General features: G+C 41.0%; 1 protein-coding gene and 3 non-coding genes across 4 annotated transcripts in view; 3 read left to right on the top strand and 1 right to left on the bottom strand.

Annotated features, from left to right (window-relative positions):
• Nucleotides 1-2,805: 2,805 nt before the first annotated feature.
• Nucleotides 2,806-2,877, top strand: TRNAM-CAU (transfer RNA methionine (anticodon CAU)). Its single transcript has one exon. It is a non-coding gene; the product is annotated as a tRNA-Met (tRNA).
• Nucleotides 2,878-4,423: 1,546 nt separating this feature from the next.
• On the top strand, nt 4,424-4,495 carry TRNAQ-CUG (transfer RNA glutamine (anticodon CUG)). Its single transcript has one exon. It is a non-coding gene; the product is annotated as a tRNA-Gln (tRNA).
• A 1,085-nt stretch (nt 4,496-5,580) lies between these two features.
• Nucleotides 5,581-5,652, top strand: TRNAQ-UUG (transfer RNA glutamine (anticodon UUG)). The gene has a single exon. It is a non-coding gene; the product is annotated as a tRNA-Gln (tRNA).
• A 2,696-nt stretch (nt 5,653-8,348) lies between these two features.
• Nucleotides 8,349-27,603, bottom strand: part of NARF (nuclear prelamin A recognition factor) — a 29,992-nt gene continuing 10,737 nt past the window's right edge. The window contains exons 7-12 of the mRNA XM_074970761.1: nt 21,214-21,332; nt 17,987-18,116; nt 16,909-16,981; nt 13,449-13,586; nt 12,887-13,044; nt 8,349-12,306 (exon numbers count right to left, since the gene is read on the bottom strand). Coding sequence (XP_074826862.1) covers nt 12,065-12,306; nt 12,887-13,044; nt 13,449-13,586; nt 16,909-16,981; nt 17,987-18,116; nt 21,214-21,332 — 860 coding nt within the window. The 3' untranslated portion in view covers nt 8,349-12,064. The remainder of the gene's footprint in view (nt 12,307-12,886; nt 13,045-13,448; nt 13,587-16,908; nt 16,982-17,986; nt 18,117-21,213; nt 21,333-27,603) is intronic.

Here is a 27,603-nt window from a genome sequence, read left to right as displayed (position 1 = left end):
CCCGGCTGCATACGTGGGGGCCTGGCTGCTGGCCTCATGCCTGGAGGTCCTGACTACTGGCCCCAGGCTGGGATTTCTGGCTGCCATTCCCAGAGACGGATCTTCTCGTGGCCCTGTTTCTGTCCCCAGCCGTGGCCGCAGCCTGAGCTCCCTTACCCAGTCCGTGTCCCCTGTCTCCTGGAGAGACGGCCCTGGTCCTGGCCTTTGCAGGGGCAGGGTGTGGGGCGGGAGCACGAGGTAAAAAGTTGGGGGATAGTTTTGCTTGCTTTCAGCATCCTCACTGTCAAAAGCATTCCGGCACCAATGAGGCTTTCCTTTCCCATCCTTCAGCTCTTCCTCGATGTGGGAGTCCAGGTACTTCCCACCTCTAGGTAGTAGGAGAAGTGAGGGTGGCAACGGGCTCCCTGCGGAAGGATATCCTCCTCTGGTTCTTCTTCTTCCCCCTCTTTGTCTGTCGTTGGCCAGTCCTGAAAAGGGTCCTTGCCAGGCAGGGCTAGGTCCTGTGTGCTTATCGGATGTGGTAGCGGGTCACCTGAAATTTCTCAAAGTCCATAGCTTCCAGGCCCATGATCCGTGTCCCTTAATCCAAGGGTTTTCATCTTAATGATGGTCAGACCAGGGTTGAATGGCCCAGTATTAATTATTATTATTTAGTCTTGCATTAAAATAAATATTTCTGAAATATATATTGTTAATCATCCTCTTCATTTTTTAATTCGTCTCTGATTGTTACCCTTGTTACAATAAGATCTGTTAGGTAGTTAGTGGGTTTTTCTTATATTTGTCCATCTCCTAACGTAATGAGGCCTCCATCCCTCGGAGAGGCCTCTTTTTCCTCCTTTGATAATTGTGATGATTCGTAGATTTCCATGCCAGAAGGGACCTTTGTGATCTGAGCTTATGGTCTGAGCTTATGTCATAGAACTTCCGCAAAATAATTCCTAGCACATATTTTCCAAAAACAATCTAATCTTGATTTCATAATTGACTGTGATGAAGACTCCACCGTGACTCTTGGTAAATTGTTTGACTCCTTAATTACTCTCACTGTTAAAAATTGATGCCTTATTTCCAGTATGAATTTATTTATCTTCAACTTGCAACACTGGGTTCATGTTATAGCTTTCTCTGCTAGATTCAAAATCCAATTATCAAATATTTCCCCCCATGTACCTTGTTATTAGCTGGGTACAACATTATTATGGGTTGGGTTAAAATTCATTGTAGTTGGTAAATAAAGAAGAAAGCTTAGGAGTTTACTCTCTGAGTACATTTTGATCCTGGGAAAAACTAGATTGAGAGTTTTTGGGTCTGTTGTCTAAAGAGGCTTGGGGCTAGGGTGACCAGATGTCCCAATAAAATCAGGACTGTCCCGATATTTAGCTGTTTTTCCTGCATCCCAACTGATGTATGATCGGGACGCCATTTGTCCTGATATTTGGTGCGGGCCTAGACTGGTCACCCGAGCTGGCAGGCTCCCTATCTGGCTCCACGCAGCTCCCGGGAAGCGGCTGGTAGGACCCTGCAGCCTCCCCTTGCCCCCAGTTCCCCTCCAACAAGCCCCCCCACTGCCTAGCACTGCAAAATACACAAATCTCCCCGACTTCCCAGCACCCTTCACCTCCTCACAGCCCAGCACCCCCCCACAGACCTCCCAAACACTCTCTCCCACTCCCTGCTCCGTCCCCGGGGCCACACTCCCAGCCCTGCTGAGAGGTGAGGTGACTGTCAGCTGGACTGAGCCAGCAGTGGGGTGGGGGGCTGGAGCCAGGGCCCTGCGCCCCTGCCCCGTGGCTTCTGCTGGGGGCTGGAGCTGGGGCCATGAGCCCCTGCCCCATGGATTGCGGCAGGGGGCTGCAGCAGGGGCGGTACACCCCTCTCGAAGCTTCCCAGGGCTGTGCGCCCCCCTCCCATGGCTCCGGTTGGGGCTGTGCGCCCCAAAATGCATCCTGATATTTTACTCTTGCGATCTGGTCACTCTACTTGGGGCTGTGAGCTTAAAAAAAATGCTCCTTTTTTTTTCTTGATTCCTTCTGCTTCGGAGACACAGGACTTTGTATGTTCTTTGTAAATAAACAAAACTTCAACATAGAAAATACCAGATTTAATCTAATTTTACCTGTCAGTGGAACATCCTCAAGGCCCTGAAATTTGGCTATCTGCTTGAGTGAAAAGGGGCAACATAGGTATTTGTAAACTGTGATCAGGACGCCTCAAAATAATTATTTAATGATTCATTTCTGTATAGGGGACTGGGACCACCACAGACTTCTGTTAGGTACTTTCATGGGCCCATAAGAGGGGAGTGCTAGGGAGCCAACATTTTCACCTTTGGACCTAATGAGCGCAGAACTGCATTGTGCTTTCCTCCACCGTTTGCTTGGGGGAGGAAAATATTGTCCCAGTGTTCGTTGCTGCAAAAAATAGATTTGAAAGAGTGTCATTTGTCATTGTTCCCTTATAACTGGGGAAGGAGGGAAATCTCCAGGCTTATTGCCATTCTGGGCAAACTGTGAGGCAGGTAAACTCACCTGATAGACGTGGCCATCTCATTATGGCATTTCAGAGGGAGACATTTGAAGCTCAAACTTTACTGGGTAAAGGAATGTTTGTATCCCAAGCATTGCATAGGACATTTCGGGGGAGCATATTTGTGTGGGGAGGGCGGGTGGGAGCGTGCTGCTGAGCTGAAAATGTACACAGCAATTTCAGCTATTGTGCCCAAGCACCAGCAAAAGGGAAAAGAAATCATAAATTAAATATATCACTTTCTAAAAGCTGTAGTTGGGCATTTGGTAACCGTACAGCAGAGTGGCGCAGCGGAAGCGTGCTGGGCCCATAACCCAGAGGTCGATGGATCGAAACCATCCTCTGCTATTTACCTTTTTTCTCCTTTAAAAATATAATGCAGTGACATCTTTCAATGTTCATGTTAAAGCTAAAGTTATTTCACCTGAATGCTCAGTTGGGCAGTAGAATATCACTTAATTTACTCAAAGCTGTTTTGGGGGCATACACCTGTCAGTTATTATTCATTGTTCATAATATTTTGTGGTATTATTTATTATTGATTTAAGTGACAATAAAGTCATTGCTGTATAATACAATTCATCCGATGAAGTGAGCTGTAGCTCACGAAAGCTTATAAATTTGTTAGTCTCTAAGGTACCACAAGTCCTCCTTTTCTTATAGTGAAAATATATTTGTCTCTACAACGTTTACAATACTTCATGGACCATTACTTCAGCTATAATAATAATAATTAATAATGCACAAAGAGCCTGTTATTACTTATGATTAGTACTAATGGTAGTACACGGAGTTTTTACGGATAATCTAGTGTGTTAAGCATTGAGAAAACAAAACAAAAACCAACATACAAAACAGATAGCCAGACTCATGTTTCAGTCTTATTGTTTAATCTTTTATTTTTCTCTTTATCATAGTAACCTGTGGCATAGGTTATTATCCACAGTATTCACTCTGATTCTACACGTTTACTGCCAATAATTTATGATGATTAATACTCGTTATTTGATTTACATGCTTTCATTTTAGGGTCTGATCCTGCAAGAGGCTGAAGTTAATGCGAATAGAGAGGGCAGCTGTGCGGAGGATTGGCTCTGGTCAGCTCTGAACTTGCCCTGGGATCTGCTCTGAAACATGGAGCCCAAAGCGCCGCATCTTGCAAGATTCCATTCCATTCCTCCCCCTCCCACATCTGGCTGAAGATTGGGTCTTAATTAGGAATAATTCAGAATAGATGGTGGGGTAAGTAATTCATTATTCAGTTTGTGATTTTTCCAGAGTGTTTTTTTTTCCTTACTGAAATTAGGTTACTAAAGAAAATCTACAATATCAAAGTGGGACGGGGGGATGAGGGAAATCTTTAGACGCCACTTACAATACGTCATGCAGCACGGAACGCGTAACGGGTTGTAAAATGCTACAGGTAACGTACAGCAAAAATGCTCCTTGGCCAGTAAAGCTTCAACGTTAAATACGTCGCGCTCAGCTGCACAGAAGGGAAACTATAAGCGTAAAACCATGGAATAAAATGCAACACGTGGGCAAAAACGGAAAGTCCATAATTTAAAGCAAAAATACTTCATCGTGCAAAATTGCAATATGGGTAAGAAATTCCATCGAAAAGTAGGCAACCGACTGAATTTTGGAAAAAAAAAAGGCATCAATGTCATCACTGAAAGCAGGACAGAAATGCCACGTATTTCTGGGCTCTTTTTAAAAATGGTTTGTTTATTACTGAAGTAAATTGTGCTGGATTACTTCAGGATTTAGTTAATATGTAGAATTAGTGCGTGAGGAAATGTATACGTAAGAGAAAAATCCCGCAGCTATCCACGAGAAGAACATACGCCCTGATGTTACCTCAATAGGACCAATTCTGGAGGGTTAGTCAGGTGGTTCCATGGTGTAATGGTTAGCACTCTGGACTCTGAATCCAGCGATCCGAGTTCAAATCTCGGTGGAACCTACAATTTTTCAGGTTTTGTTGTGTGACTTAAGTTTCTGTACTAAGTATTGCCAAGGAAGTATTATTAGTATGCGCTTATATTAAGTATATAAATATTATTTCAGTGGAACCTAAAAGTCTTCATATTTTATTTATTATATTTTCTTTACTGCCAAGTAAATATAAGAACTGTGGATTTAATTAGAAAAATATATTGAAAACAACAATAAAGGGCACATTATACATTGACTATTATACATGTATTGGATGTCAGTGGAAAATGAATAGAAAGGAAATTTTATTTAAAAGAGAAAACAAACTGCAGGTTGTTTATAGCTATATCTATCTAGCTATCTATTTTCTTGTGATTTTTTGTTATTACCTTCAACTATAAGCTAAATCTAATAATTGCTTTTACTGTGAGGTCATTATAACTTTGCTAGAAGGATCCTGTAGTCTGTATGAGTTATGGGGCAAGAATCATTTGCTCCTTCTATAATGAAATGCAAGTAATCCTAACTATAGCAAAGGTAATTATGTATTATCTAACTTTAACTGTGTTGGGCCTATCTGTGAATTTATCTTTTGTTATTCACATTTTAGCTTTAAAATATTACCTAGAACTATAATATTTTATAATAAAAGCACCCAATGAAACAGCCTCACAAATCTTATTTAAAAGTGGAGCTGACACCGGTTGAGTAAGCATCAAAAGCGGGTTGGCTTGCGTTGTGTCAGTTTCTTGTATGCGAATTCAGTTCTAAATTCTGCGTTAGCAATGCAGCGTGCACGTTCTTTTGCATGCACAGGGCTGTGTTAGAACTAGTTTGTATGTATCAAAACAGGAGACCTCTTTGCCTTTTTTTTAAATAATGAAAGCTGCAGTCTGAGGAAGGCTCCTTGCCACTTTAATGTCTGAGAGGGATCATCATATTGTACAGGTGAGGCGTGAGATTTAGCCGAGAATAAAGTCTATACTTAGCAAGATAAATTTTCTGGCAAAGAACCTCAGTTTTAAACGAATGGGGGGCAAAACTTGACATGGAGTTGCACAGTGAGCCAATAATTGTTATTAGCCAGTAGAACAGAAATTGGTGGCACCATTTGGTTCTATGGTGTAATGGTTAGCACTCTGGACTTTGAATCCAGCGATCCGAGTTCAAATCTCGGTAGAACCTTATTTGCTTGTGGTATTTTTACCAGCTTTCTTTTTTTAAAAAATCATTACAGTTATTGGCACAGCAGGTAAGTGCTTATTTACGAAGTTGGAAGACATTGCATAACAAAATAAAAGGGGCTGAATAAATAAATACATCTGGTGGTAGTGACTTTTTTGCAAGGCAACCTCTTGTAAACAAATTGTTGATATATGCACTGCACTATCCCATTATTCTTCTTCATGTTCTGATACCAATAGGGTAATATTTGTGCTTTATAAAAACTTTCAGTAAACACTGCACAGTATTTTGAAACCAAGTTGCTATGGTTCCTATACAAATTATTTTGCTGTTTCATTTTTCCTCATACATTCAGCCCTTACATTTTAAACAGGTTTTGTCTAAACCTGGTATAGTGTGATGCCCAGTTATAGAAAATCCTTTTATTCAAAAGCTGAATATTGTTTTTTTAAGAGAATTTAGTTAAAGTTGATACCAATTTCTAAAATGCATCCTTTAAAAGAAACGTGATGATTCATCCTGGAGGAAACTCACTTCTCAGATAAAGCCAAAATAACTTGATTGTCTCTGCAGGTGAAACTGAACCCCTGCCAATCCAAGTGCAGGGGCCAGGCTGGAAGGTTGCCTCACCCCTCTGTCACTATGATTGTTGCCTGGACACTGGTGGGGTGGAGTGAGGCCTCTCTACACAGATTTGCACCAGTTAATTACACTCGTGCAAATCTATCTGTGAGCACACTTACTTCAGTTTTAACTGTAATTTATTGCAGTTTAAAGCTGCTGTTAACTGACTTAAACTAAACCAAGATAAGACTATCCAGACCACCTTTCGCTTTCGTTTAAAAATCATCTATTAAAAAGCTGCAACTCAGCATGGAGACTACGCCCTGGAGTCATTGGCTCCACATAATTCGAGGTCCCCCCTCCTGCTCTCTAGTTTAGTACTAACACTCAGCAGTCAGTTTATGCTGGGTGACAGGAGAGCTCCACCGTGTCTAGATGCAGAGCCCTCCCTTCTGCAAGCAGTTCCCTTCCTCTCCCTTACATTGCCCAGGTAACCCCACCAACTGCCTTAAAAGGTGCTAAGGGTATTTAACTGCCCAAGGAGTCAGATGGGTACCTAGCGGGATTTTCAAAAACACCTGATTTCAATGGATGTTAGGCACCTAGGTCAGGGGTGGCCAACCTGAGCCTGAAAAGGAACCAGAATTTACCAATAAACATTGCCAAAGAGCCACAGTAATGTAAGCAGGCCCCCATCTGCTACCCCCTTCCAGCCCCAGCACCTCCTGCCCACTGGCAGCCCCGCCAATCAGCACCTCCCGCTCCCTCCCCACACCTCCCCCTCGCTGCAATCAGCTGTTTTGCAGTGTGCAGGAGGCTCTAGTGGGGAGGAGGGAGGGCATGGTAGGCTCCGGGGAAAGGGCAGGGGCTTTGGGGGAAGGGGTGGAGTGGTGGCAGGACCTGGGGCAGAGAAGGGGGTTGGGCAGTGAGCACCCCACAGCACATTGGAAAGTTAGCATCTGTAGCTCCAGTCTCGGAGTCAGCGCCTATGCAAGGAGCTGCATATTAACCTCTAAAGAGCCTCATGCGGCTCCAGAGCCACAGGTTGGCCACCCCGACCTAGGTAGTTTTGAAAATCTCAGTAGAGCCCCTATCTGAATCTTTAGGTGCCTAAATGCCTTTAAAAATCTGGTCCCTTTTCGCATCTCCCACACCAGGATGAATTTCACACTGTAGGTTCTGAGAACAATTTTGTAAAGAAACTGCCCCTGGAGGTGCTGTGTACAGACTCAGGAGAACAAAGCAGAAAGTTACATTTGTCTCACGTTTGGGAAGCTCCTTCCCAATCTTGATGACTACAAACTTATTTTGAAATTTAAATCTTGGCTTCTGGAGCACAATTCTGCTCCCAGAAGATGGATTCTACGGCAAATTCCTTAGTTGCAGAATCAGAATACAAGTCTTTGCATTCAAGTGCTTTAAATGAACTGACTACAGTGTAGGTACATGATGCTACAGTATAATCAGTTACTGACCACAAACCAACCTCTACCAGTTTGTTCCCCATAATGGTTTTCAAAGTTAGGAACTCCACAGGAGCCATCTGGCTGGCTTACATAGTCACTCAGTAAGCAATAATCGAACATTTCCTGTAGTTAGCTGAAAGGTTTTTGCCTGCATACTTTGACTGGGAAGAGTTGGTAGTTTTATAGTCCAAATGTTTTATGAACAGTGGATGTAAAGTATTGTTATTGCTGTGTGTCCAAAGGCAGCTCTAAATGAGGAACATTTATTTTCCTTTAGGCAGTTTAATGACGGTGCAATAAGCTTAAAGAAAAGTGGTGCTGGTATCTCATTTGCCAGACTGACCCGGGGACCAACAACCTTGGACAATCAGCACACTCAGCCCTGGGGTGGGGCTGGCAGGATAGTGAAATATGGGCTCATTCAGACTTTGGTCTCTGAAAGGGACATGGAAGGACAGTCTCCTCCCCTCACATTAGGTAAATAACCATCTCAAAACATATTTTAAAACAAACATTTGTATGAAGTACATTGTGTGGGTCTGCTAAGCTTTCAGAGAGAGAGATGTGTCTGTGTTGAGGCAATACGCACCTTGGAATAAGATGAGGTCCATGTATGTAACTAAACAAAACCACCACAAAATTAGATTCAAAGATATTTATTAGGGCAATTCAAGTTCATGCTCCATTTGAAATACAAAGCACCAGAGTTTAGATAACTGATTATCCAAGTATCATCCAGCTGAAGCTGCTGAGCTGTGTACAGACATGTATTTATTAGATATCACAGTCCCAGATCGTATTCACTTGAAGAATGGTGAACAAACAAAAATACATTGGAGCAGTGGCTGCTAAGAGGCAAACTCTCCTATTTCTGAGGTCTTGGCAAGATGTCTTTACAACACTTACCCTTCCCACTAGAGACCTCAGAAGAATACTATAATACAACTCCTCTCACTACCAGTACATTACACGTCTAGGATATTTTATGGCATTAAAGACAACCTCCAAATACAGTTTAGCATTTTTGTTTTGCCAAAGATTTTTAAACACAGATTTAATTTTCCTTAAAAAGAAAAAAAGTCCACGGCAAACCCCACGTTCTTTTGTACTCAGTGATGAATTGTCCCAGCACAACATTCAACTGAGAAGTAAAGCACTATGGCTGTGATTACACTAGGAACTTTACACATTGGCGATTCAGGGTGCTGTCAACAAATGTAAATAAACTGCTCCTGCAAAACAGTTTAATTGCAAGTGTAGACAGGACTACATTATGTTCAGCAGTTTCAGAAACTAGCTAGCTGCACCCATTGTCAACACGGCATAACTTTCCTAATGTGGGCTTAAAGGCTAGAATCTGATTTTAGATACCTGATTGGCATTACCTAAAATCATAATATGGGTTTCTAGTTTTAGGCTGAAACCTCAATGAAGCAAAAAATTTAGAGATTTGTTGAAAAAACGCTGAAAAATGATTTTTGCAATGTTAAACTTTGCAGAGGAGATTCCTGGATGTTTCACAAACTGGCAGTTAATGGAAAACTATTTTTTTAAAAATGATAAAATCAGATTTTTTATTCCAAAAATAGTCTCAGTTTTTCTAAAAATTAAACCCTGAAAAGAAATCAGAAAACTCCCACAATCCCAAATTATAGTACACCTAATGATACTGTATGTAGCCACTACAGCTATATGTTGGATGAACAGTCAAAATGCACTCTTTTTTAAAAGAGAGGTTGTGGCATGTAACAGTTCTAAGAGATTGTTACACGGCTACTTTTTAAGTGTGGAGCATTTCAAATTGAGCAGCTGAAAGCAAGTGAATTCTTAATCTGCCTTTATAATGGGAAAGGACAACTAATATTTTACAGCTAGCCCTGTCTCATCTGATACTGTTCCTGTGGAAACTCAAGTATGGAAAGAAGATCTATTGAATGAAACAGGCATGTGTGCTCAAGCAAAATGGCAGAGAGGGTTTTTGTTCAGTGATGGGCAGCAGCCAATGAGATGAAGCTGTTCTTTAATCTCTAGATTTACACTTAAAAGAATCCCACAGCATAGTGAAGAATTAAGTTTTAATCAAAAATTTAAACTGAGAACCAGTTTTTCACATTGTCAAGTATATCCACATTTTCCTTTACAAAAATAAACTATACACAGAACTGAAGCTATATATATATAAATTAACATTTCAACCAGTTTTAAGCCATATATACATATAGAAATATATGTATATACTAACTTAGAACAATAAAACTTAATTACAATGTGATTCCATTGAAGGGTTCTGGGGATATCAGAATAGATCAAGAAATTAAAACTGAAGGGGTCATGTTGCTTTCAAGTACTGAAAATGTTCACGAGCTTCATGTAACCCACAGATCATTCTTTAACAGACAATTTTAAATTTTTTTGGATGTATAGGTTTTCCAGGATCTCCCTGCTGCTCCAAACTCTTTTCCTAGCACAGAGGTAGATTTCTCTAAATGTTCAGTTATTGCGTCAAAAACATTTTATTAAAAAAAACCAAAACAAAACAACAAACCTGAAGGCTTACTCTGCATGTAGGTAGCCATACAAGTCAAATCCATATGCCTTTTGCATTGAAATAAAGTATTATTAAAAGTAAAGGAGGCTTGGATGAAACCTGCAACCACATCAACAAGTTCATTTTAAACCAGTTGTCCCTTCCAGCAAGTCCATACATTTCAGCACCCTTTTTTCCCCCTCCTCGTTTTGAGCCTACTCCTATTTAAGTCAAAAACGTGCATTTGCCTCCAACAGGAATATAATAGACTCTGTTGTTAGATACTTTATTTAAATTGAAAAAAAAAAAAAAAAGACTGGAAGCATTGAATGCCTCACCTCCTACATTCCAAGGGTAGATCCTGATTTCAAATATACTCCATCAAAATCTTGTATTATTAGCTTTGTGCACACACACACAGTAACTGATATTAAGAAATCCACAAGATTTGCTTTCATGCATTTCCTGAGATCACGACAAACCCCATTCATATTTTCTCAACAACACATGAAAGCTAAAATCCTTCCAGTTTTGAGAGAGCCACTAATCAAAACAACAAGCATGAGGCTGCTATGAAATCTGGTGGAAGCCTTGTAATGGCTGGAATGTCACATCACATCCTTAAACATCCCTCCCTGAACTGCGAGGCTGTACAGACGGTTACATCTATCAAGCATGATTTTTTAAGAGGATAGCTTGTTAAATGAAGCAGCCATGTAATGTACATAAAAATGCCCCCAAACTAGCACTATCAGTTTACATCATATTATCAGCTCAAGAATGTTCCAAAATTAAGATTTTTTTGTTAGAGGCACTCAACAAATTTATCTGGTCTCTGGATTCAATCTGACACTGTATATGCTCAGGACTAGCCAGAAATGGAATAGCAGAGGTATTGTAAATCAGGACTGAAGTCTAGCATAGAACTGATGTAGGGTGAAGATTGCAGGCAACATGGCAACATCATGCCTGTCTTCACATGGGGTCACCATATCTCACTTTCATAAACAAGTCAGACAAAAGAAAATAAAAAAGTTACAGAAAACATTAATTCATGATGCAAGTTTCTGAAGAGAGAGATTAACAGGTTTAACTATTTGTACAAACCAGCCTGTTAGCAAAAATCCTTAATGAAAGAACGAGGGAAGAGAGGACTGTGTTACAACCATTTAGTATTATTAAAGACATGCCATTTATATCAGAATGTTCTCCCTTTGTGGTTAGTGTGTCTGTAGGAAGCTTGCTGCCAACGTTTTAGTAGCTGAATAAACCTCTTTATTGTATAGTGGTGGAAGGAGTCAAGTAAATCTCTCAATTACATTTTTCATCTGTCGCTTTGTGTAAAATCATCATTTTTTGGTTAACAAGGCAAAAAGAGTTCTAAATTATGGTACACTGAACACAACAATTCTAACCAGGGTGGCTGTTCTTGCCTGGCGAAAGGAATCACATACGTAAGGATTACAATAGCTCCTGGTTGAGGGTGCCAGTTCTGTAAAAAGTGGTGAGAACCCTCAACCTGCATTAATTTCACTCCAAGTTGAGGGCATTGTACACCTAGAAGAAGGTGCTCACTGTACCCTGCAAGATCAGACCTTAACTAAACAAAAAACTCCCAAATACACAGGAGGTCAAGCACACTAAGAGTCTAACAGACCCATAGGGAACCAAGGCATTCAACATAAAAAATTGAGCAATGGTTCTTTGTATTAAGTAAGGAATATTCCGCAATTCAGAAAGCGTACTCGTCGTACACTTGGTTAGTGCATAGCATCCCCAGTTGCATAGAATGTTTCCAGTGCTGAGTTCATAACTAACCTATGCAAGTTTTTTCATCTTTCGTGAGCCTGATTTGTCACCACTTGATATCCATGCTGCTTGCTGTTTGATTTACTGCACAGTATTTGGTGTGCAGAGTTTCCTGGACCTTCTTGGAGTCCATCCCTTCCAGCCAGTCCTGGTACAGCTTTTGCACATGCATGCTGGTTTCTGGAAGCCTGACAGGAATTGCAGCATACACTTCCTCCATCTGGCTGAGCAACACTTTGTCAGGTTTTCCATCTTCAGTCTGGGCTTGGCCTTTTCCATTTAAACACCCTAAAAATAGAACACCACAGCAATGAGACGGGATTAGTTTGTTTGGGGGAAGAACTATATTGTAGTTTAAACTCTCGTTTACAGTGTTGTCCTGTTGCTAATTAAAAAGGATAACTGCCTTTTGCGGTCAGCAGCCCCACTGATGCTGCTAAAAGTCACTGTTCACCTTTAAAAATGATTCTGTCATCAGCAAGTGTCCAAATGTTGATGGGGTTTCCATAGCAAAAATCTCTTTTCCTCCTCCCCTCCTTTCTTCGCCAGCTAGGTCCCACATTCTTCTCTTTCCCTCAACTCTGTATTTCACAAAATGACAGACAACCCCTCAGCACTCTGGGCTAGGTGCTTACAGATCACCCAGCAGAAAACAAATACTGTCCCTCTCATTTTGGACAACCTAATAAGTGGAATGGACTCTCAGAAAGCCTAAACAGGTGTGTTTTATTTTGGACCATTCAGATTTGATGGTGGAGTGGTAAACATCTTACTATCATTAAAATAAGGATCAGCTCATTCTGGAACCTTCCCATGATACTCACAGAAACAGGAAAAAAAGTCACCATGGATCCAGTATCATTCTTACCTCCAGGGCAGGCAAGAACCTCCACAAAATGATACAAGAACTTTCCCTTTTTCAGCTTCAGGACCACGTTCTGGATGTTCCTAAAGCCATACGCAGCTGCGAAGCGCAACACTGTCTCACCGTCCTTTTCCAGGGTGACCTCCTGGAAGTCCTTGTTTCTGTACAGAAAGAGAGAGAGAGAGAAAATTCTAAACCCTCAGATCCCTTAGGGATTACTAACAGGATGATACAAGCATTTCAGTACATGCCCACAGAGCTCACATGATAGAAGGCAAAAGGGATAACCTGAGGATGAATGGGCAGGGCTTCTAGTTCCTAAGTGTTGTCGGTCAAATAAAAATTTGGGTGGAGATTGAAGAACAAATATCTATTCCATCTTCAAAGAAGAAGCATTATTAATAAAACAAGAGAGTTAGCCACAGTGATTTTCCAGTGGTGAATTTACAGGTAGCTTATTAAGGACAATGCAAACCAGTGATTTTGATATGTGGAATACCTAGTTACTGCACTGAGGTTCATGTTATCCCATTCCATTAATACAAACATCCAAAATCCAACTTACTTTAGTGTTTTGTAGGTGATTTCCTTGATATCCATATCAAACAGCTCTTTGGCAGCATGTTTAAAGATGTGCTCCAGGTACCCATCAGATCTCCTCCCATCATGCCGTACTAAGTCCTCCTGCTTTATTTCACCAAACCTTAGAAAATGGACAAAAAGGAGGGAGAAAGAAGCTCAGAGTTTGATCATTTCACCTGAAGAAAATGAGATTTGTTTTTCTCTCCCATAACATTTTTTGTCAGGGGAAAAGAATATTTGTTCCTAGAAATGAACTTGTCCAATTTGTGTTTTGAGACAGTGGTAAAATGAAAATGGCAAAAGAGAAAAAAAAATTGTAGCTTCAAAAACTTCAGGCAACAGAAGTTTAACAAAATATATTCATACATAATAGAATGAAATGGCTTGGAAACAGCCATCAAGACCAGCTGGTTAAGAGGCATTTTAAAAACCACACTCAAAGTCACATAGAAACTGAGTTGTATCAGCACTTAGGCAATTCGAAAACACTTGTTTTAACTGTGAAAAACCCCCAGCCAAAACAAAATGAATGTGAAATAATAAATATCAGATCATGTTTATTGTAATGTAGGATGCACTTTTAACATTGAAGGATCTAAAAGTACTTTACAGATCATAGGCCTGATCCTGCAAACTTTTGCTCATAAGAGCAGTTCTGCTGGCTTCTATGGGACTGTGTGTGCCCTCAAGGATTTCCAACACTATGTCTGTAAACTGATATAGAAACAATATAGAGGGATCATTCCATGGAACATGGTAGCTGTTGGATAGCAGGAAGTGAAAAATACTATATCCAGTTGACATTGGATTCACCTGTCGGCAGAACACAATTATCCAAGCTGAAATTTGTAGAATAAATAAGTAAATAAATACAGGAATTGACTCATGTCTGGTCAAATAATAGTACCGAATGATCTCTAGTGATCAAAATGGCAGTTTTATGCTGGGACACAAGGGGTGTAGGTGATGGGAATGCAGTCCTACAGAATCACTGGCAAATACTTTATCTTTCCGGTAGAAAAGGAGTGGTTAGGGATACATGGCATCACTATTGTGAGAAAAAGGCGTTTTTGACAGCAGTCCCAGCCTGTTAGCTGCTCTGGGGATAACAACTTCGTCACCCTTCTCTCACTTCTGCTGGAAAAACATCTGTAGCTCTGGTCTACTTTGCACTCCTCCCTGAGCATCCAGTGTGACCTGTGCTGGGACACTGCTTGTGTGCTATATAGATTGTGCATTCTGCTGGTAGTAGCAGCCTGAGTCCTTACATTCAACCAGAAACCAAAGGCAGGAACTGTTAATGCAAAATAATAATATATCAAACATCTAACTTAAAAGAACCACAGAAAAGTTGGGGTTTTATTCCTAAGGAACTAGGAATAAAACCTACATTTAACAAATGAGAACCAGGCTTACAGCATGTCCACCTGCTCTTTGAGCCAGACCATTAATGGTGGGTTTATTTAACTGATGGTGATTTTTGTTGTTACCAGCTGTGGTTTTGTTTGGTGTCAGTGTGTCCTGTATTTGCCTAACTTATATTTATAGTAATGTTCTCCAGTTAAGATAGTAATTATGAGAATTACAACAGAAGTCATTTAGGATTAAAAAGTAACTTGAACAAACAATCACAATGATTATACCACAGCTTCGAGTGTATTGGGGCTTATTTTTAAAGAGGAGTTTAATTTTGTTTAATGTTAATGTTAAAAGTAAGATGCCACTGGAGAAGCTTTTGTTCTCACTTCATTCCTATTCCTCTGAAGATCTGTTTTTAATAGGTGAAAAATCACCATAGGGACGGATAAAGTCTTGTGATGTCAAGTCTGGTAGCCTGATTCAATTCTGATATCATGTTATCCCTCTTAATGTGTTGCTCTCACCCCTAATATAAATTAGCCTAAATACAGCTTAAAAGACATTCCAATGGTATATTTAAAATTTGAGATCAAGCTTGCTCTTTAATAAAACAAAAAGCCACCGACCTGGCCTCTCTGTAAGCCTTTAGAAAATGGGTACCTTTAACTCACAGCCAGTGCAGCCCCATTAGCAAAAGTAATCACAGAGGCTGTAGTGTAAACAGGATTTAGGCGTTATCATCACTGTATAACCTAGACTTCCCTAGTGTAGACAATGCTTAGGTGGGATACAATTTGAGGATGAAGGGAGAAACTCAAAGGGATTCTGGGTAGACTTGAAGGAGCTTTCTTCCACTCTTTGCAGGAGAGTTGTCACTTCATTATGCAGCTGTGTAATAAGACTGGACTAACACGCATCACACACAAATTGGAACTGGATAACCTTTGAGACTCTACCTTTGTAACTAACTAAGCGGATCTATTTTCAGAGTTGCAGCCCTGTTAGTCTGTATCCGCAAAAAGAAAAGGAGTACTTGTGGCACCTTAGAAACTAACAAATTTATTTGAGCATAAGCTTTCGTGAGCTACAGCTCACTCTAGGAATTCTGTGAGTGTACATGATAGTTTCCATACTAGTTAGGCAGTGAGTAAACAAATACTCTAATGTTTTGCATGACTTTTCTCTGCTGTCCTTTAACCAATAGATGTATTTATTTGATCTAATCTGGATAGAACCTAGCTGCTCCATTCAGGAAAAAAACATTTACCATACCCAGAGAGGGTGGTGTTCATTTGTCACTAATTCTGCATGAAGACAATAGGAAAAATGGAAATTTACTGTCAAGATGCTGGTCTGAATGAAGGGATGACAGAACACAGAATAAACCCCACAGAAATTGCCCCAGCTCAGTCTAGTGGGAAGCTGGGTACTAGAAGGAGAACACACCCTGAGGCAATGAATAGTTAGCCCTTACACAGGTTCAACTATAGCAAAGCTTTAAAAAAAAAAAAAAAAAAGCTTAGGGTGGGGCATCAAAACACCCCATGATAACACTAACTCAAGTCATCAGTTCAGTGGAATCCAGAATCTCACCACTTTATACAGACCTAATACTACTGCACAAAGATACAAATAAAAGCTACTTGCGGGTTTTTTTAATCATATCCATTGCAGACACCGAAGCCTGTTGAACATACAATCTTGGCACAGCACAGGTTTCATTCTTTTAAATTAGGCTTTTAAAAACAATTAGAGAGGAATTCATTTTGGAAGAGGCTGCTGTTTTAGGTGATTGGTTTTGGATTAGTATAAAAATATATCCATTAGAAAGGGCTATCTGTTGCATTTTACCACTTCGTGGATTGGGAGATACAAGAGGTCTCTAAAAGAAAAATGCTCGTTTCTTTTGCCACTGTGTATGTGAACAGGTTTCAGTGTAGTCTGGTTTTGGTGCATGCAAACTTTTGTTTTGAATAACTTATTTGTTTGAAAAAGCACTACACATGTGGTGACTTCTGTGTATGGCAGAACATTATTTGATCACTGGCACAATAACAACATAGCCCACAGCAAAAGCTACTTACAAACTGTCTATAGCCACTTCAGCCACTTCTTTCATAGATATGTTTTTCTGCTCCATTATTTGGACAATTTCACCTGTAGGGCAATGCAGGACAATTATCTTTAACACAAACCAAAGTACACACACAGTCTCTCTCTTCAAGACGACAGATAGCTGAGACTGGCAGAGCAAAAACACACGGACAGTGTGGTATGAAGGAGGGTTGCCAACCCTCCAGGACTGGCCTGGAGTCTCCAGGAATTAACGATTAATCTTTAATTAAAGATTATGTCATGTGATGAAATCTCCAGGAATACATCCAAAGTTGGCAACCTTCGTACGAAGCCATGAATGAGTCTTACAGGTCACCCAATAGGAGTTCCAAGAATACCTTTACACCATACCACATCACCACACATTTCTGGATGTGCCACATATTTACCAAACTATGTTGGCAGTGTTTAAGAATGAATGAATAACTTTCAACCTATCACTGGCCCAGTATTGGATGATACGCCTCCTGAGCCTTGGGGCAGGGTGGTATTTGGGAGAAATTTCCACATTGCCCAGAAAAGGAGGAAATGTTTTTGTGGCAGGTTGATCTTAAAAGACAACCCTTTCCTTCCATTCCCCCCAGCCCCTCTGTGCAAAAACAAGGCAGCTGTTTGAAGCTGCTGGGGGGCAAGAAGGTTGGAATGATTAGTCTTCCCAAGAGAGGTGTGTTAACGAATTAACAGGCGGAATGTAGATAAGGAGGACAAAGCCACAAAATAAATGCTGGCCAGGACAGCTTTTGCCTGTCAGAAAGGTTTGACTGCAGTGCAAGTTCAGATACTTGCTCTGGATAAGACAAGGAGAGCAGAACACAGACACAGCCAGTTTTTGTTCTTTTATCTATCCCACACCCAATGTCTATGCAATACATATACAGTCAGTAACTCAAGAAAGGGTCCTTTTTTGGAATCAGATGAAACTAAACCTTATTTTGACAGCTACAAAATGCTAAATGAATAAAAAGCTGACCTAGCATAAAGTCAGTTCAAACAACTGGTGAATCATGCTGCCATTTTATATAGGAGTACATTTAAAGGAGGTTTTACCTGATGTTAGAACACAATCAACATCTTGAGAGTTATACAAGGGGGTGTAAAAATCTTCCCGCAGGGCTTCCAATTTTTTGTCATAGCAAGGAGCCACGATTATATGGAAAATTTTATCTGGAGATAGGTTCTAAGGAATAAAAAGGGCACATCTGAATTTTGTGAAAAGGCCAAGAATGCATGGAGACAAACATGGATGAAAGTATTATTGCAGAAAATTACACAGGTTATATTTACAGTCACATTAGGTCTGAAGCTAAGGCAACTAGGGCAACTTTTTTTTGTTTTGTAGCAGTTGATTATGTTACAGTAGTTGTCAGAGCTATCCCAAACGAACACATTAGGCTATACAGCTTACTTCTTCCAAGTGACCTGGTTAACTAAAATTTGTCTGTAAGAACAGAGAAAGCAAGAAGCCTCTTCTCACGGAAGCTACTTCTAGTGCTGTGCATTTTGAGACGTGGGACATGTCCAGATTTGGAGCTGCAGCTGTCATTTATCACAGTGGCACCCATACTTTGCCCATCTGAAGGAGATGTTGATCATTTGCTAGGAGGTTGACAGCTACTAACAGCACCAGCAGCATACATATTTATAGAGCACTTTACAATAACTCACTGATGCAACCAACACCCCTACGTCATAGGTTACTCCTGGGGGGATTCTGCGCCCACGCAGGGGCACAGAATTCATATGGGCCGCATTTTTCTGGGCCCCCCCCATGCAGAAAAATGCAAACAAAAAAACAAACAAACAAAAAAAACCAAACCTGCCGGGGGACACATGCCTCTTCCCCAGCAGATCAGGCAGCATGTCTGTTCCAGTGTGCCCGGAGCAGCCTCAGAGATGGGGGAAGGGAGCTGGGCATGCGTGCCTACCTGATCACTGTCACGGGGGGCGGGGGGAAAGAGGCTGGGCGTACATGTGTGCCAAAAAGCGAGCAAGTGAGACTCTGTCCCTCTCTTGTGACTGCAGCTCCCTGGCGTGTAAGGGTAGGGCTTTTTATATGCATGAGACAGGCTAGAGGCACAAATGAAGCAGCCTGCTTGAGTTAATTGATCTCACTCTCTGAGGCACAAATGTAGCACCCTGTCTGTGTAGTAAAGTTGTTAAAGTTGCTGTTGATGGTTAATTGATCTCATTCTCTGAGGCAGAAATGTAGCAGCATGCCTATTGTTCCTATTGTTAATTAACTGTTCCCATTCTCAGTCAACTCCTCCAGGAGCATTAAAACCCGTGAAAGTTTTAAGGCCCCTACATTGCCAGAGTGAAGTAAAGAAGTCTTATTATAAATGACAGTAAGGGCATGTCTACACTTGCCATTTAAAGCAGAAAAATTCCCTTTTTTGCACAAAAACCATGGGAGCATCTACACTTGCCAATGACTTTTTGAAGAAAAACCACATCCATGAGAGGCATACAGCTCTTACGTGATGCTTTTGCGGTGAAGTGCAAGTGAAGACATGTTCTTTCCGTTTACATAGCTTTTAGCCTCCTGAGGATATCCCATAGTGCCGAGGTGACCACTCTTGCCAGCAGCTCTGCTGCCAGGTAAACAGACATCCACCTCTCCCCCTGGAAAGCCCCAGGAACTTTGAAACTCCCCTTCCTGTTTTCTTGGCAAGTGCTCATTTATCATCTGACCAGGTGACAATGCCTGCTCCATGGAGCAAGCAATTCCCTGCTTGGAGCAATGCTGAGTTACTGGAGCTGATCAGTATTTGGGGAGGAGGTGGCTGTGCAAGAACCCCGGATGCCCCGCGATCACCCCCGCCCCCTTCCCACAGGACCTATCCTCAAAATGGAGAGAGCTGCACTGTGGGATAGCTGCCCTAGAGTGCTGCTCTCATCAGTGATGGAAGTGCTGCTAATGTAAACACGCCTGAGGAATTAAGTGAGTACACAAACCAGTGCTTTACTTTGATCCGTTCCCCATCACCGGTTAAACTTACAGTGCAAAAACTCTACAAAGGTAGACATACCCTAAGGGAATCCTCAGCTAGGAAGAGCTATGCACTCTCTCACTTTTTTCCTGTGCCAAAGTGCCACAATGGAGTTAGATTACAGATCAGGATTTATTTTACTTACCCATTTAAAAAAAAAAAAAAAAAAAAAAAAAGAATGAGAGCAAATAAAACATTTAGCAAGCAGTCAGTAAAATGTCAGGATAATCAGAACAAAGCACTTCCCAAAGTACCCAGCCAAGTCCATGACAATGATTAGCAAAACTATATGACTTTCTACTTTTTTTTTTTTTTGGGCTGTTTGGTGCTTTGTAATGTAATTTAAATGAAAATCCAGGATTACTGGAATGCAGGGTATCAGTAACCAAGTGTTTGTTACTTAACTTTCATGTGTTTAGGAAATGATGAATAGTTATTGTGACTTTTTTCTGTATTGTAGTTTCAATTGTTTTGGTAATTTATTTAAACTGGTGTGATTATAGTGCATTATTTTGACAAATAAAATATGCAGAATTTTGCATTTTTTGGCGCAGAATCCCTCCAGGAGTAATAGATAGTTAAGTATTATTATCCCCATCTATCATATGGGGATAGGGTGACCAAACAACAAGTCTGAAAAATCAGGGTACTTTTGGCGGGGCGGGGGGAAGCATAGTTGCCTATATAAAACAAAGCCCCTAATTTTGGGATGGTCCCTATAATATTGGGATGCCTGGTCACCCTACATGGAGAAACTGAGGCAGAGAGAGGACATGACTTGCTCAAGACTGTACCTAAAATTAGTGGCAGAATCAACTTGTGAACTCAGAACCAGTGGATACTTCAGTTCTCAGCATACAAATGCTTCAGCTCCATCTGAGATGACAGAGCATTGCGTGCTGGGACCTGTAGTGTCTGCATGATACCCTCTGCTTTAAAGATTGTATTGTAGAACTGTGTGGGCAGCATTTGGCATGCCAGCTTTACTTTGGTCACTTAGATTTTTTTTTTTTTTTTACATAAAGAACTAAATCCAATCTCCATGAGGCATTGAGAGCACAAGGACTGCAACTATGTTCTGCCAGTGTGGGGTGAAATTGAGAGGTTTTTTGTCTTGCACACTTGCATAGCAGCAAAGTACAATCTAGCCTGAGATGTAAGCACAGACAGTTTAGGAAGAATGAATGGGTGGGAGGAGATGTAAGACATCTATAATTAAATATTAGAAACCAACATGCAAGAGAACAATTCTCTAGAACAGTCAAGAAAAGCAGAATTAGTTACCTGTTGCCTGGCAAAGTAACACTTCACCAGGGACCCCATGATCTGCTGCGGAGACTTCGCAGTGCAAATGTGTGGAGTCACTGGGTTGGTAAGCACCCTTTCAGCATACCGGATCCAACCTAGAATTACAGTGAATGAAGAAAGATAGCAAAGTTGAGAGCATATGGAAATGGATCCTTGAGGAAAGGGATAAAAAAAATCCAGCATGATGGGATGGCGAGGCTGATGGGAAACTTCTTGTTAAAAGTGGGGAATGGAAGATGGACTTGTCTTCCACCGTATGCAGGAAGTTTCTGCAATAACTCTTATTAATGCCAACAGAAGCTATGTTCTCCAGAGACTCCCTGCATTGATGGACTCCAACTTTTTCTTTTTGGTGGAGCCGCTTTTGTTATGGATTGTTGGATGGGTGACTGGTTTCTTCTTCTGCTCTCCCCTGGCACAGTTGCCACCAATTATCTTTTAGGTACTTATGTGGTGCCTTATTACTGTACAATCTGAGTGCCCCACAGTCAATGGATTTATCCCCCCACTGCCCCAATGAGGTAGGGCAGTTCTATTATCCCATTTTACAGATGGCCAAGAGAGACTTAAGTGACTCATCCAATATCATGCAAATGATCTGCTGCAAAGCAGGGAGCTGAACTCTGATGTCCTGAGTGCCAGACTAGCACCCTAACCACTGGACTGTCCTTCCTTATCTCTCTGTTCAGTCCATTCTCTCAGTTTCACTTTATTCTCTTCTAGGCACTCTCTCTTTTGCTGCTCTCCTCCGTTTACCCCCTTCATCTCCTCCTCTGGTTGCTCTTCCTCCTCATGCCCTCACTCAGACAGCTTGCTTAGGGTGGGAGTATCCCCTGGTGCTCCCCTGGCTGAGCCAAGTACAGCAGAAGCAGAGAAGAGAAGCTTCAGCCAGCAGCTCTCTGCCTGACCCTTGTACAGGTGAGCTAACTCCTGCATCTGGCTGTATTAAGGGCTCACAGGAGATGAAAAGATATCAGTGACTTTCAAGGAGTCACCTGCTGTTTTACACGTAGCTCCATGAGTACTTTCGCACTGAGGGGACCCAGACTGGGATCATACAATTTCCCCCTCCTCCTTTTACTCCTTTCTTTTGCCCTGCACACTTATTGGACAAGTCTGAGGTCTTCCTACACACTGAGGAGAGAACAAACCTCACCTCAGTATTCCATAAGACAATCACAATTTGCACTTGCTTTCAAATTTCTACTCTGACTATGCAGTTTGTCCATGTCAGTAAAAGATTTATTGATGGGGGCTGCTGTTCTGAAGGATACTAAGAGGAATCTACAAATGGATTTGGTGAATCTACTGGGTAATTAATTCTATAACCTAGAATCCACTGTGAAATGAATTATGTATTACATCCGCTTGAACGCACAAATTTACGAGAGCACCTCAACTGGGGATTCAGCTAATAATGAAATAAGTCAACGTTTTTTGGCAGCCATCACTTGGATCACCATTTACTAATCTGCTCCACTCTACTGAGAGTGAAGAGTAACTCTGTAACCTTCTGTTTTCTAAGTTTCAGTGTCCCAGTACACTGTACAGTGTGCCTTCTCCAGAACAGCAGAGTCGAATGAAGCATCATCTAAAAACTCACTGCATTACTGGGAACAAGCCTGGCCAAATCAGATTTCAGCTACGGTTATACATGAAAATCAATTATCCATATCCTCTTAAAAAACCCCACAAGCATCCCAAGTCTCTGTGTATTATTGTAAATATTAATAGATACATTCTATCTAATGTACTTCTATGTCCCCACTGCTGTAGCATCTGACCGCCTCACAATCTTTAATGTATTTATCCTTACAACATGCCTGTGGGGCGGGACAATGCTATTATCTCCATCGTACAGCTGAGGAGCTGAGACACGGAGGGGGTCAAGTGAGTTGACTGGGTCACTCAGGAAGCCTGGAACACAGCAAGGAATTGAACCTGGTTCTCCCAAGTCCCAGGCTAGTGTCTAACCACTGGGCCTACAATGTGTCTATTACATTGGTAGATTTATATTTTGCCACTTCAAAAACTAAACAGTACAGAAATGTTAGGGTTAGCCCAATATCTTAGCCCACAGGCAACACCCACTTCACAACAGACAGGCTCTCTGTCCCCAAACAGATTAGTGTTTGTAAGAGAGATACAATGGCTACAGAGCACATGCTACCAGGAAACGTTATATTTGTAGGCCTGTGGTAATCTTGAGATTTGGAGACCATACAGAAGCAGCACTATAAAAGTGAAGACATTACACACTACTTATACATGCGGGTCAGCTGAAAACAGGCACTTGGACAAATAAAAGCAGACACTATTGTAATCAGGATGGTACTCAGATGACACCTTTGCAGTATGAGGAGAATTATACAAGGCACGTGCACTTTAGGGGAGCACTAGCTGTCCTCCTGCCTGGTGTTCCCAACTCTGGTTAAAAAAAGAGACAATGAGACTGTCCAGTTTCACAGGAGACCCTAACAGGCATTTTTCTGCATCACAGAAACACCCCCCAACTTCCCTCCCCCCAACATACACTTATTTATCTGTGCTCAAGAGAAGCAAGGGCTAATTAGTTAAGGGATCTGCATGTCAGGACTGAGGTGCCCTGCCAGAGCTATGAACAAGAAGTTTGTATTGTGTTTACCTTCATTATGCCTGGTTCCAACCAGTGCAGTAGGTCTCACCTTGTCACACTCAATGTCAGATGAAAAATAAATAAATGTTCCACATTTTTTACTTTTCTTTTTAGTGCCTGGAATAAAAGTTGGACTGATAGCACTGGAATCTGAAGCCCTTTAACAATTATATGACACCCACACACCCCATATCATGTACATGACTGTAGAACAGATTATGCTTCTAAAAAGAGGAAAAAGAAAAGGAGTACTTGTGGCACCTTAGAGACTAACCAATTTATTTGAGCATAAGCTTTCATGAGCTACAGCTCACGAAAGCTTATGCTCAAATAAATTGGTTAGTCTCTAAGGTGCCACAAGTACTCCTTTTCTTTTTGCAAATACAGACTAACACGGCTGTTACTCTGAAACCTAAAAAGAGGTAGTACCTCTTATTTTAAATTAGAAGAAGTTTTCCACTACGTCACTGATCAATGTTCTCAGAAGGCCCTGCCCTTAAACATCTGGCATGATTTTCATTAGTCATCACAGTGCAGTGCCTAGGAAGCTGGTTTTCAGAAACCAGATGTTTTCAATATTATAAATCACACAAACCCAGTGGAGTTCCATTAAAATCCAAGCAGCTGCAGACAGCTAGGTAGGCCCGATTTATTTCTTGTGCTCTTCTACCATGTATCTATAGGTAGGAAACAAACAAGTTTCCATTAGCTCCAGCTTCACAGGGGCATTAGTCACTGTTTAGTTATGGAAGTAGCTTTTGTGAATGAGCAATACAAGGCTTTTATCTGCACTTCACACATGCACTGTTTGTTTTTTGCCTACTCATCAATAGGTCTGCAGAAACTTGACTGCTTCTTTCTGGAGTGAAGCACTTCTACTTACCCATACAGACTCCTCATACGTTTGCATTAATTCTAGGCCATCTTCTGGTTTATATTAGCTTTAAACTACCAGTTCTGGGTGTTGCTGTTTTTTTTTTTTTTTTTCAAGTCTTATGAAACCACAAATCAGTGTGTAAATGCTCCCAGGCTCAGTTCATGTATTATCATCAGTGGTATCTGCTGTATGAAAAATGGTCTAAAAATGTGTGGTTTGAACACCTACATATTGCTATAAACTACAGAGAAATACGGAGCCAAATTTATCATCAGCATAACGCCATACACTTCAGTGGAAAAAAAGTGAGAATGAATTTGGCCCAGTGGGCCAAAGACATTTGAACAGGCCTGAACAGTCACCTAGTAGCCATGTACTTTCCTGCTATTTGTGACTGCCTGTCCCAGTCACTTGCTTTAGGAGTCAGCAGGGGATGGGAATTTTTTGGGAACAGCAGATCAATTCCAAGCGGGAGTGCTTCATGTCACTCAATGTTGACCAATCTGGCCAATTAAGGAACACAATCAACAAGAGCTAAAGGATAGTTTAGTCTCTATCAGGCAAATGATTGATTTGTTGTGATGCCAGGTCTTGAGTAGGGGATATAAAAGCAGAAGTAAAATGAGAAATCCTCACAGTTCCAACAGGAAAGCAGAGAAACCTCATATGATAAGATTAAAATGCATCCACAAAAGGTGACCCTTTATCATGGTCTCTGCAGTCTTATAATCAAAGGAGAGCATTAGTTTGAATCACAGATCACTATGTCATTGTATACTTAAGGGCACTGGTTCAAGATGTGGAGAACTACACCCTGAAGGAAACAGAAGTGAAACTGTTGTGCCTCAATCTGGAGTGATCTTCTGTGTACAAAACACTTTTAAACCAATATTGAGATAAAGGAATGCACCCTTTAAACAAACAGAACTTCTGGGAGCAATTTATATCATAGGTTCGTAGAATGGAAACAAAAAACCCCCCAGACATTTGAAATAAAGTTGAACATATTTACTATACATCTAGAGAGCAACTAAGCATGAGGTATCGTTGTGAATGACAATAAAACCTGCAATCAGAGAGTTGTCTACCACAAATATTTTGCTCCTATTTTGCAGCAGTGGTGCTGAAAACATCTGACCCGTCTCCACTAATACTTACACAATAGCTTGCACCAATGCAGTTGTGCCATTGCTAAAAGCAGGTGCCAAACTTAGTGTGTAGATAAGCCCATAAGTGCCCTCCATTAATTGACTGACTCATAATACCCCTCTGAAGTGAATAAGTGTTATTATCTCTGATTTGTAGATGAGGGAAAACAAATTTCCTCTGGCTCAGTTGTAACACAAAACCACACTTATGGGCAATTATTCAAGAGCCCACTATACTCTCTGAGAACCTAATCCCAGTCCCAATGAAGTCAATTTGGGAATCTTGCCACTGATTTCAATGGGAGCTGGACTGGCCTCTAAATGTTAATTACCGGTAAATCACGAGTAACAAGATAAATTGAGTGCTTTTTTGTTTAAACCTTGCAAGCTGCAGGGAAAGACAACATGTGGCACATCTGCTTCTGAACACAGGAGACAAAACAAACTAGAACCTTTTTTCCTAACAGACAAACCTAACGGGTATTCTCCTCCTGATATATACATGCAGCTCCCAGAAGTGTATGTTCAACACATCCAGCAGAGAATATACAGAAGTTATCCACCCGACAAAGATACTTACCTTTACACAATAAAACGTAAGAGTATAATTTAAAAAAAAAAAAAACAACCATCGTTTTCCAAAAACAAACAAACAATCTATTCAAAATTATATGCCCACACATTTTACATTAAATGATAATGGCAGATTATGGAGATTGGCAACCCTCCAAGGAAAGCATGCTATGTTTGTAAACCATCCTTCATTTCTCCTTTGTAGTAATATTTCCCGAATGGAACACTGCCCACTTGAACTAGTTAATATTAAACTATTTAAAAAAATAAATAAATCCATTTTTGGATAGAGTACCTCCTCTTAAACAATGGGTCCTGAAATGTACAATAATTATTGCTAAGAAAGCATTTTCTGCTCCTTTGTTGATGTTTATAAAGGATTTTTCAGCAAGATCTTCAAAGGTATTTAGGCACCTTACTGCTATTGAGTTCGGTAAGTAACTTCCTTTGAGGATCTGGGCTAAAATGACTAGCTAACTGAGTATACAGGGGGATAGCATAACTGACTATACAAAGTAAACAAACTGGGGAAAAAATTGTCCCCTTTAACTTGTCTTGGTTCCAGTAATGGTAGGTGTTCCCTGTAACAAGGCACACACTTCTCAGAAAGAAATGTGATATTTCAAGTTGATGGCTTCCCTTCAACATTAAATTGTTCCACTCACACAGTCATCGTGAACATTGTTTCATTTCACCATTTCCTTCCATACTCCAGTGCCAAGTTAAAAACTTTGCATGGGTTAATGGAAGTCATGATTTCTAATTAAAGCACTTAGTAAAAGTATATTTTTCTTAATGGTGCTTTTCAACAGGAAATGTTTAATTCAAAGAAACGGAAGGCAGAGCCAAAACCACACAGTGAGAGAAGAATGATGTAGTGGAGAGAGTGCTGTGGTTTAAGCACATGACTCAGAGAGTCAGGAACTCCTTAAATTCTAATCCTTGCTCAGACTCCTTTTGATGCCTTGGACAAGACACTTAAGAACGGCCATACTGGGTCAGACCAAAGGTTCATCCAGCCCACTATCCTGTCCGCCGACAGTGGCCAATGCCAGGTGCCCCAGAGGGAGTGAACCTAACAGGTAATGATCAAGTGATCTCTCTCCTGCCACCCATCTCCACCCTCTGACAAA

This window comes from Natator depressus, chromosome 14 (assembly GCF_965152275.1).
Source record: "Natator depressus isolate rNatDep1 chromosome 14, rNatDep2.hap1, whole genome shotgun sequence".
In the NCBI taxonomy this organism is placed as follows: domain Eukaryota; kingdom Metazoa; phylum Chordata; order Testudines; family Cheloniidae; genus Natator; species Natator depressus.
This window is presented reverse-complemented; position numbering and strand designations above follow the sequence as displayed.